Source organism: Lepisma saccharinum, chromosome 5 (assembly GCF_977018435.1).
Source record: "Lepisma saccharinum chromosome 5, izLepSacc3.1, whole genome shotgun sequence".
Taxonomy (NCBI): Eukaryota; Metazoa; Arthropoda; class Insecta; order Zygentoma; family Lepismatidae; genus Lepisma; species Lepisma saccharinum.
Window position 1 is genome coordinate 51,919,730 of NC_139233.1, and position 12,447 is coordinate 51,932,176.

Here is a 12,447-nt window from a genome sequence, read left to right on the forward strand (position 1 = left end):
TCTCAACAAGGTTATAGTAAAAAGGCTCTTATTTCTCCATGTAACAATTTGTCCCATTATTTTACTTTGATGCTCTCTCTTGTTATTTTGTTTTTAATTTTTGTGCCAGACTAACATTATCTCTCATTGTATTCTGTCAACCCCCTTAGATGCAATAATAAATTACTCTAGCGTACGCCTTGCTCAAATTTATTACTAAGGAATTTAGAAATTCTCATTTGCCTTTTGTGTTCGACGAATAGTGGCGACGACGCGCATGCCCAAACAATTACGTGATTAATTCCATTTGCATAGTTCTAATAAATCGACGCTTATATCTTCTTCTTGTCCAATTATTCAAATTAGAGATTCAAAGTATATGAAACCGACGCACTTCACTTTATTCGATATGCCACAAAAAGAAGGTTTTTTGACACAGTACATACCTCAATAGTTCACTCGAAACTGTCCCATCTGATCAATCGAACTCTGCAACTGGGGCATCAAATAGCATTTGGCTTCTTCCTCATGCGGTCGTCTTTTCCCTCACATCATCCTGACGTAACTCCGCTTTCCTCGCAATCATGGTTCCGTGGGAATGCTTCATAGAAGTAGTGGTAACGTGAATCCTGGATACTACAGCGAACAGTCTGTGCACTCGTCAAACGGGACTCGGAACACGTATATTTGATTCCTCACAAGAAACGTAATCTTTCCACTACTTAACTTGAAATGTGAAATTGCAAAAGAATCCACTTTCGAGCGATTGTGCGAAGTATTGGGAAATAGTCAAAACGAATGCGTGCAATTAAGATCCCAAATAATACAAGTCTCGTCCAGCGAGACGACGTTCCACGCTAATCGCACGTCATACTCCTTTTTGCTCGCTCGTGTTCCTGCGAGAACTGGCTGTTTCGTGATAGTCGGTTGGATCGGAACTGGTTTAGCTTACACATTCGTAAATGCAGCTCTGGGCAAAGATAGGTGGAGACACCTAGCGGCGACTGGCACAACCGACAAGGTAAACGAGACGCAAAGCGTACTACGCAGGAGGATATGTGAAGGCTTTCCTACGCGAAATATGACGTAATACTTCTTTAGTATAAATCGCGCAGGAAAAACGTCACAAACTCCCCCGGCTAACAAATATAAAAGAACAATATATATGTTAACAACAACCATAAATATGTAGCAAGAGAGGCACCTTAACTAACCAGACATAAATATGTCATTTCGAGAGCACCAAATCGCTATAGAAGGAAAATCCCCTTAATCAAAGAAGTAATACCCAAATGTATGTTTTAAAGAACCATAAGAGCACCATAGAAATAGAGAACACACATACCATGTGAGGATATATGCAAACAAGTACCTAAATATACATATATATATATATATCCCACACAAATTGGTTAGATTGAGACTAGATTGAATAATAACAAAAAAATATACACAATGTTGGTAACCAATGTAGACCCAATAGATAATAAAATGAATAAATAGTCTATAAAAATGATTGCGAAAAAAGGTGAGCATGAAAAGTCGATTGCAATCGTAATAATGAACTGACCATACTAGATGAAAAGTTAACATTACAAATAAGAAAACTCTTTACCTGATATCTGAGTATATGTGCCATTAAAAGGGCATTACATCAAAATAAACATGCAGGTTTCACAATACACTCAATATAAAGATACCCGTTAAACAACACCTGTAAGTAGAAAACGAAGGTCCAAATAAACACTATAATGTGGAGAATTTCTCAAAAAAAAAGAGAAGACGTTTTACAATCAAATTAGTACTCCTAGAAGATAATATGGTGGTTGTGTTTCCATTTTAATGCGTAGAATGAAGATTCCAAGATGGCACACTCGATATTTATGTTTCCTCAATAAACATGAAAAATAAACAGAAAAAAAGGCGAATTAGAAGAGAATAATGAAAAAGAAGAAAAAAAAGGATAGGAAAGAGGAGAGGAAACCTAAACAGAGGGGAATACAATGAGAAATAGGAGCATCAATTACAATTTGTGATTAAAACAGTCATCCTACATATACACCAAGAATTGCAGTAAGTAATATGCAATAAGAAATTATTTACCAATGAAATCATGATTAACATCTGACAAAAAGCATTAGTTAAAAAAGCAAAATATTACACATAAGCTAATTTACAGCATAGAAAAAATATTAACATAGAAATCATGTATACACCAAAATTGCATGAAATATAATATATCTTCAATATTCTTAAGATTCTAAGTCAAATACCCGACCAAAATACAAAATCCAAAATTGTGGTATTCCATGCATTTCTTAGATGCGAGGAACTGGGTCATGAGAAGAGTAACGGGTGGTGGGGGGACGACGTCGGCAATGTGAAGCAGAGTGTCCAGTTCGGCGGCAAAAGTTACAGTAGAAAGGTTGAAATGGGCGGGAAGAACGGTGAGGATTCTGCTCCCGGGCGGGAAGGTAAAAGAAACCGACCCAATGCCATGCAAATGGCCTTGGGGAGGAAGCGACATTATATTTATCACTTGGATAGGATATCCAAAAGGTCCACAAGGGAAGAGCCCGAACAAAAGAAAAGCCAATAGTATCCAAGTGACAAGACAATTGCAAAAGTGCAACATCAAGATATCCAGTGAAATAATGAGAAACAGTAAACCCAAAAATCCCTATGTGGCAACGCTTTCTCAAAAATTTTACACGGAAGTAAGGCAAAAACAAAAAAAAAGGGGGGAGGGGGATAAAAATTAGCAAAGCAAAAAAAAAAATTGTTATACAAGGAAAACAGGTGTGAACCAGAGTTATCGTAACCCCAATATTACCAAAAATAGTAATATCAGGAAGGGAAAAAATTTTTTGCAATATTTCGACTGGATAAGTTAAAAAAAAAAATAACCTGCTCTGGTACCAGGAACTTTGTAACAGTGGTTGTTGCGTACGTAAGAAAAGACAGTGAAAGTTATTCAAGGAAACGTGCAAGAGGTCCGGGATCAATTATCGTACGTCCGTAGAAACGAATAACAACTAACCAGTTACAAAAGTCGCTAAAGTGTTGAGGTTAATGGCAAGCGTTTATCACTGCCGCCTCAGTCTCAATTGAGAACCAAAAAAAAAAAAAAAAAGGAGGGGGGCGCGTTTAAATGTACGGGACCCTCCCAAAACAGTCAGCAAGACAAAAAATGTAAATGTAATAAATATGATCACAGAATATCGTGGAAAATTTTGCACTGTATCAACCCTTAATATAAATATGTGTATATTCGTGTACAGGTGTGTACACGGAACGTCACCAAAAATATATGCACAATACTGATCAATCAATTCATCTTTTCATTTAACACTAGTAATCTTTCGTTCTTGTTAACAAGCAAGGTTCCAAAACAAAAAAAGGTGAAAAGAGAGAGAGTAAAGTTCATTTGCGACCTTAAGTCGAAATTTATTGCGTTAATCTCGCAGCGGAGAATGATTAACGTCCCAACTTGAAAACATGTACATCGAAACAATTATCAATGAGAACCCCGTCTTTTAAACCACCCAAGATTACATCCAAAATAGATTCAACAATTATTTCTCCCTCCGTTTACTTCATAATTTCATACATTAGGTCGTTATAATTGCGACAATGAATAAGAACAAATCCAATCAAACCGTTGAATCATGTAATATCAAATACCTTTAACAAGTTAAATTCTCAACAAGGTTATAGTAAAAAGGCTCTTATTTCTCCATGTAACAATTTGTCCCATTATTTTACTTTGATGCTCTCTCTTGTTATTTTGTTTTTAATTTTTGTGCCAGACTAACATTATCTCTCATTGTATTCTGTCAACCCCCTTAGATGCAATAATAAATTACTCTAGCGTACGCCTTGCTCAAATTTATTACTAAGGAATTTAGAAATTCTCATTTGCCTTTTGTGTTCGACGAATAGTGGCGACGACGCGCATGCCCAAACAATTACGTGATTAATTCCATTTGCATAGTTCTAATAAATCGACGCTTATATCTTCTTCTTGTCCAATTATTCAAATTAGAGATTCAAAGTATATGAAACCGACGCACTTCACTTTATTCGATATGCCACAAAAAGAAGGTTTTTTGACACAGTACATACCTCAATAGTTCACTCGAAACTGTCCCATCTGATCAATCGAACTCTGCAACTGGGGCATCAAATAGCATTTGGCTTCTTCCTCATGCGGTCGTCTTTTCCCTCACATCATCCTGACGTAACTCCGCTTTCCTCGCAATCATGGTTCCGTGGGAATGCTTCATAGAAGTAGTGGTAACGTGAATCCTGGATACTACAGCGAACAGTCTGTGCACTCGTCAAACGGGACTCGGAACACGTATATTTGATTCCTCACAAGAAACGTAATCTTTCCACTACTTAACTTGAAATGTGAAATTGCAAAAGAATCCACTTTCGAGCGATTGTGCGAAGTATTGGGAAATAGTCAAAACGAATGCGTGCAATTAAGATCCCAAATAATACAAGTCTCGTCCAGCGAGACGACGTTCCACGCTAATCGCACGTCATACTCCTTTTTGCTCGCTCGTGTTCCTGCGAGAACTGGCTGTTTCGTGATAGTCGGTTGGATCGGAACTGGTTTAGCTTACACATTCGTAAATGCAGCTCTGGGCAAAGATAGGTGGAGACACCTAGCGGCGACTGGCACAACCGACAAGGTAAACGAGACGCAAAGCGTACTACGCAGGAGGATATGTGAAGGCTTTCCTACGCGAAATATGACGTAATACTTCTTTAGTATAAATCGCGCAGGAAAAACGTCACAAGAGGTAGGAAAGCAATGTAGCAACATAAAATAACCAAAATAGAAACATCCTTTTTCTATTCATGCAAGAAAGGTTCATTTGCGAATTTTGAATTTTTGAATGTCAACATATATATATAAAATCTATTAAAATATGTAAGAAGGTAATTAACCATTATGAGAGTCACAAATATCCATTCCTGATGTAATCTGAGAACCACTAGTGCAGGATGAGGCACCTGGTGGCATAGTGTTAACAGCATTCCTTGTAATCAAGGAGTCCCAGGTTCAATTCCTGATGGAGCCACATAATAGTTCTGATCCCACTTTAAACTGTAGATCTAGTCACAACTATCCTATCTGTGCATAAAGTGGACTTAAACAAACAAGTAGTGGAGTGTATTGTGCTCTGTACTTGTTTTAATAGTGCAACATTGTTTCTGTTACTTTTCCAGTGCTTACACATTTTCTCTTGTTACAGGAAAGTCTGTCTTCGGTTGAAATATTACCAAATACTGTTGATGCTGGATTGGTGACTCAGTTACAGAACCGTCCATACTGGTGCATATCCCGTCAGAGAGTTTGGGGTGTTCCTATCCCTGTTTTCTATGCAAGAGATACAGGGAAAGCTATTTTAACTAAGTAAGTTAATGTGATTTTTAAATGAAGAAAATATGATACTGCTGTTATGTAGTATGAATTTTATATTTTCCTTGATGCCATTTTTACATATTAGTGAAGATGTGGTAAATATATAACATATCTGGAATTGTCTTGAAAGTGTATGAAATCTGTTTGTTTCATTCTTTGCATTCACCAACTCTTCCAATTCCAGCACTAATTAGGCCTACTTTTTCTTTGCAGTGACTGAACTCTTGATTACTTAGCATTTCAATACAATTTCGCATGTATCTTTTTTAAGCGTTGCATAAAAAATGAAATGTTACAACACATACTAAACAAATGCAACAGTTACTCTTTCTTTTTTCACTTTGGTAATATGGTATGAAATTATCATTTCTTTCATGAAGTACCTGTAATATTTATACAAAAATCTACATGTGGATATTATTTGATTTACTAGAATATTGAATACTTACTCGTGGCATATTTTGTGTGTTGATATTATTGTTATTAAAATACCCAAGTGTGGTAAAAATTTAAGCAAGAGATTCAGGTTCATTCATGGCTCAAACCTGGTTCTCTGGCATGCCATGTGATTGCTCTCCCGATTGAGCTACTAAACAAGAGCAGTGGCACAATATGTCAGGGACCAGGGTTTGAGTTCTGATCGTGCTTGCATTTTTGCTTAAATTTGTATGTATGTACGTACATCATCTGTGTATGCCATATTATAAGGAGAGATAATGATGAAAGATCCATGAATTTACATTACTGGATTTTACATTTTCCCTTATTTTTAGTTCTTTAAGTGCAAGCATCTGAGAAATGTATAATCAAGGTTTCACAGTACATCTCCATATACACTATCTACCAAAAAGTAATTGGGCACGTGTACAAAATGGTTGTCTGGTGGTGCGAACCCTGTTAGAACCTCGTGGAGACACCTCTTGCTGCTATAACAGCAGCCACTCTGTCAGGCATGCTCTCGACTAGTTTGTGGAGGACGTCCATTGGAATGTGTCAGCATTCCTCTTGCAAGATCTCACTCAGTTGGACAATGGAATTTGGCCGCATCTCCCGAGACCTCACCCGCCAGTCCAATGCCTCCCAAAGGTGTTCTGTGGGATTGAGATGAGGACTCTGTGCAAGCCAGACCAATCGGTGAACATTGTTGTCGGCATACCACTGCATAGTAGCCTCCGAAACATGCCACCTAACATTGTCATCCTGGAAGTAACAGGGGTCCATTCCGTAAAAACGCCACAAGGTTGGGAGCATTTCATTGTCTAGTATTGTACAGTATGCCTGTGAGTTCATTGTGCCACGAACAACCACCAGTGGTCCCACTAAATGATACTAAATGATTCAAATTACATACTAAATTAACCACATCATAGGTGCCCAATTACTTTTTTGGTTGATAGTGTATTTATTATATATGTCTTGTACATTGGCCTCTCTGATGACAGAATATTTCAAGAATTCAAATGAATGTTCCATGTGGGGATTTATATTCCAGTAGTTTGAATCTCACTTTAAACCAGTGCTCGAAAAATTTTCTTCAAAGCTAGGTGCCAACTCTGAAAATCAGACGCCAGGAAACTACATACTAGCAATTGTGCATACTACAGTGTGTTTCAAAAGTTGCGCAACTCAAACTTTGAAAATGTATATCATGAAAACTGTAAGAGATATTTACACCTGGTTTTTCTGCACTAAACTGATCGTGTAGGCTATCACTGGGTTAATAAATGTATGTTAGCATTTATATAAACAAAAGCAATTACATTATTTGCAAGAAAAAAAAGTTAATTTGCTGAGAACATCTGAGAATTGATTTTCAACAATAAATACCAACTCTTAACAATTTGTGGGATCATTTGTTGGTGTTTGACTTGTCATAACACAGTTGCTTTGTGAGGTACAGCAGAAGCAGGGTATTTTTCTTTGGAAACTTCTTGCACGTGACTGTATGAATTAGTAGTAAAATACTCTTTATAACGAGTCCATTCAGATGCACTGTTATATGGTCATTAAATATGCTAAGATTGGAAATTTAAATCTTCATTTTTCAGTGGGGGCTTTTATTTCATTGCATTCCCCATAATAAATTACCACAGATTACGAAATGTCATCATTTTCGGAGATATATTTTAAAAGTTATTCAAAATTAAAATATGGTCACGTATTTTATTTATTTTCATGCTCCATTGTAAGCATTGCAAAGAACGGGAAATTTTGTAGCAGTAATTCTTGTATTTGTTAATATTTCTTTGCTAATTAGTACTCACATTTGTTTCACAAGGTTTTCCATACATTTGCAATAAAAAAGGGCACAATTTTTAGTTAATTTAACATTTTGATGAAATTTGTCAAAGAAAAATGCTTAATAGTGATTGATCTTAGTTCATGGCTATTTTGCAGTGTTGCTAAATCACTTTGTGGTAAGATCGAAAATATCACAATAATATAAGGACAATAAACATACAAAATATATTCAATTGAGATAGTAAATAATACAAAAATGTCTTAAAATTGTATGAAACATAAATTTATTACATATTTGAACTTGTAAAATAAGTTTACAGCAGTTTCTATCAGAAGGTACATTCGTGATGTACAAAAAAGTAGTGATTCAATAGTCTGTGTGTCCTTATCACAACTTGACAGTGAAGGATACCTGGTTCAAGGCTTCAGGATAAAAAATGGCTTCCAAAAAGACGACAAGTTAAGCGTCGGGGCCAAAAAATGGATATTTGTCTGTAACAAATCCAAATTAAAGTTCATAATGGACAAAAAACGGAATACTACTTGTTGAAATAACAGTGACATCACTTTATACCGAAGGATCTTCATAGCAGAAGTGGTGAAGTGATCTTTAGACTTAGAAATCTTAGAAACCAGATATATATTTTTAAAAGCCAGCCCCAGGTAAGGGAGGCTGGACTTTTCTGCCAACATACAATATATTTTACAAAGAAAAGAACATATTTGATAAGAAGATAGAACTTTTAAAATATACAAATATGGCCACCTAAGCTTGCCATCAGTATTGTCAACGCTTGGTACATTTGTAACTTACTTGTAAGAGCATTGTATAAAAGAAAAGGCAATGTAAATGTACTCGTAGGCATGGCCATGCATTCCAAATATAAGTTCCTTAAATTGTGAAGAATATATAATTGTTCGAAAGTTTGATTTCTGGCTTATTTGTGAAAGCATAATTTTAGAAGTATTGTTAGTTAGTTTATATTGACTGAATATTATTTTTTTAAGAAATTGCAAATTGAATAGATTTGTAACATGTTTGAAGATTAAGTTTCTGTTCACAGCACGCCTTGACATTGGGAGTCACAACTCGCTACTTATTGCGCGAAATCTTTATCAATACTGAGGCGAGGAACATTCATTTCGGTGGTTGTAACCTCATACAAGATTTAGGAGACTCATTTTGGGCTCCTGAAGTTTCTTGTATAGTTCATTAAACCTCATACTCTTCAGCAAAGCACACGCGATGCTCCAATGTATACGCCATGCTGAATCAATAAAAAAAAACAGGCATAGTAGCGGCGAAGTTGAGCGAAGAGAATTCAGGATAACCAGGGGCTTCTAGGATTTTCTCAAGAGTTCAATTTCGGCACAAAATCTTGATTTATGATTTTTCATGTAAATGTATGGCCAATACTTAGACACATGTTGCGTGTGTGTGTTGACAATATTTCGACCTGCTAGTGTTGCCATCTACAGAGATATGTCCCAAAAATGTCACTTTTCACTCAAATCATAAAATCGTCAGTCAAAAATCCATCAAATGTTGCACATGACCCTTATTTGTCGTAAATGGCAGATTGACATAGCATCAGTCATCAGACATCTAATTATGACCCTTCGATAATTTCTTACATATTTTTCTCACTCAAAAGTGCATTTCTGGAAAAATTTTAACGCTGCCTTGCTCCAGTTATTAATTTATCTAATTTTTTTGTATGGCGTAAACTGATAATTTTATGCAGTGAAAAATATATCAATGGATGAGGCTTTATAATGCAGAAAACACGGTGTAAATATCTCTTACGGTTTTCATGATATACATTTTCAAAGTTTGGGTTCTGCGTCTTTTGAAACATTCTGTATAAGAAGCTGAGCATCACGTTATTCAAAACATCGCTAAATCATTTGAGAAAGTAGGAAATGGGGGCAAAGAGAAAGAAATTGTTACAGATTCTATGGAATGTTCACAACGTTGATAAAAAAAAAATGCTAACTTACGCTGTACTGCAATTTGAACTTAGAATCTTCAAAATTTCATGCATATTACAGCAAAAGATCACAATCGGCAGGCTGAAAGTTTTAGTCGCCATGGCAACCTGGTGACCGGAATTTTTCGAGCCCTGCTTTAAACTGTAGTCCCAGTCCTGAGTATCCTATCTGTAGAGGCACATATTTTTGGTAAATAAAAAAGCAAAATTTCGGTACAAAAACAGTCAATTTCGGGTTCAAAAGCTGTAAATAAAATGAAATTTTGCTGTTATATCAGTGAAAAAGCGGTATATAAAATGACATTTTGGTTTTAAAAATCCTAAATTTGATTTAAAAACTGCACTATTACACAAAATAAACATATCCCTTGTAATGGCACATTTAATCATTACCAGAATATTAAGTTTATTCCTGTATAAAGGAGTCCATTTTTGCTTCTCAAATGTTTGTAGCAAAATTAATCAATTTTCCATGAATTGCATAACTCACAGGATAATTCAGACTTCAGAAAGTTTAGCGTCAGTATATAAACTGCAAATTTCTTGTTTAAGAGCCTATTTCTCATTTTGAAGTTCATTTCGCATCATTTCGTGACAAACCAGGGTAGGAAAATACATCTCTCACCTTTCAGAAACATGAAAGATTAACATTACAATGTGTTATTTCACATTTCGTGTTTTCGTCAAAAACTAAATATGCATGCCTCTACCTATCTATGCATAAAATTGATTTAATCTTTCCCATTGTTTGATATTTTCTACATTTCTTTCAGTGTATCATTATCATTGGCATGTGAACGATACAAGAACTGGGTGTCCAATGTTCAGTAGTTTTCTTCCCTAAAAGAAGGAGTTTTCATGAGCTATATTTTGAGTACCAGTAAACAGGCCATCATGATTTAAACTCTACTCTGAGTAAACTTGATCTATTCCACTTTCATTTTTAGATTATTGAAAATCTCTATTTGTATCAAAGATCATTATTACTTTTAACATATGGATATATTCATACTATGGGAATGAGAGACGCGGCAATAGATAATTCAGGTACTCACGTTTTACGCGAAGCTGTTTTAAGTTATTTTCTATTTCGGTAGCCACTGCTACCATCCTCGTTGGAATTATATGTATATAGTTACTAAGAATTACAGAAGGGACAGATAAATCTGCACTCTTATTATTATCAGCCCGTATAGGTATGTTAAAATTATAACCAGTTTTTTTATTGATATATTTATAAACACTGATTGTATGCATAAATCTGCAATTTTGTTATTATTTTTATATGTATGTATGTGTGTGTGTAAAGCAATAGTAAAGGTGTCTCATGTGCTTTAATTTTGTAAAAAGAAAATTTCAATATACGTGGATTCATTTTCTAAGACAAAACTCATTACAGTTATCTGATTACATACATTACATGCTATTCAAGGAATGTTTGTCATTTTTACACCAGATAGGTAGAATGTTAGTTATTGGTAAAAAGTACTTTATTTTTTATCAACTAAAATTTCACATTGCTCAGTCTCTGTTAGAAATCCTAAAGTTAGTGCAAAAACTGACCTCCTTGGCGAAGTGTTTAGCACAGCATGCTACAACACCAGGGATCCCAGCCTGGGCATTGGTGTTGTTTGTGATTGTCCTTTCATCGATTTTATCATATCATCACTTATCCTTATCGTGATTAGCCAAAAGTGGCAGAGGAAAAGCAACGCTAAAGAACAAAAATCAAATCATACCCTAGTGCAGAAAATTAGACTTTAAATTATTGCTTTAATAATTATTTTACAGGTCATCTATCAGTCATTTATGCAAGCTTCTTGACAAATATGGAACAGACTTTTGGTGGACCCTTCCTGTGAAAGAACTTGTGAATGAGGAGGTGTGCAAGGAAAGTGGCATTAGTGCTTCTGATTTTGAGAAAGGAGAGGTAGTTTTAATTATTTTTTCTTACGAATTTGTTACTATTTGTTTCTGATTTAACTTTAGTGGATTCCCAGGAGTGTTTGATATTGATTAGAATGTTGCAGCAAGAGGTTTTTGTTTGAGCACCCAATAATTCACGTGGACAACGGTAAGTAACATACAGAATTGAAAGCTCTTCACTCACCGTAACATCTTAAGCAAGTAATGCTTGACCAGGTAAAATGAGTGGCATACACTCGAAGCCAGGTAGTACCATGTATAACAGTCATTTGTCTGTGGTAGTAGGCCCTCAAATATGGATCATGAAGTGAAATATGCAGTGAAATTGAAGCTTATGTGAACATAGTTATCACCTCCATGATAAAAGGTAGTTTACTCTAATACACATCCATACACAGTGATATATGAAAATGGAATCAAGGTGATTGTGGGCTGAAACTACCTAGGTGAATATATTAAATGTATACATATGTATCTACGATTATTGTCACATTAAAATTATGTTTGATTGTATGTTATTACTATATCTTAATATTTTACAGAATATGATTATCCTTTACCATAGTGAACAAAATTATTTGTAAAACTATTGGCAACTCAATACACTGACAAGCCTGTCCATGTAAATCTGCCCCGTCACTATTATTTATAAAGTATCAGATCAGGATTATAGAGAACATTACTGATAAACTCATATATTGATGTGCCAAAATATTGATTAATGTGAATACCAATTTATGTTTCCCATTCCTATGTGAATAATTAGCTGAAACATAATAAAGGTAGGAGGAAGAATGTGAAAGCATGATAGTGGATTTCAAATTTTTTCACTATTTTATTGATTATAGTGTGAAAACACACACACAGTAGGAA

The 12,447-nt window shown here is 35.2% G+C and overlaps 1 protein-coding gene across 2 annotated transcripts in view; it reads left to right on the forward strand.

Annotated features, from left to right (window-relative positions):
* LOC145987817 (isoleucine--tRNA ligase, mitochondrial-like) overlaps positions 1 to 12,447 on the forward strand; it is a 54,516-nt gene that overhangs the window by 26,656 nt on the left and 15,413 nt on the right. For both annotated transcript variants that reach the window (XM_083122539.1, XM_083122540.1), the window contains exons 9-10: positions 5,247 to 5,407; positions 11,440 to 11,578. In XM_083122539.1, the coding sequence (XP_082978665.1) occupies positions 5,247 to 5,407; positions 11,440 to 11,578 (300 nt within the window). The remainder of the gene's footprint in view (positions 1 to 5,246; positions 5,408 to 11,439; positions 11,579 to 12,447) is intronic.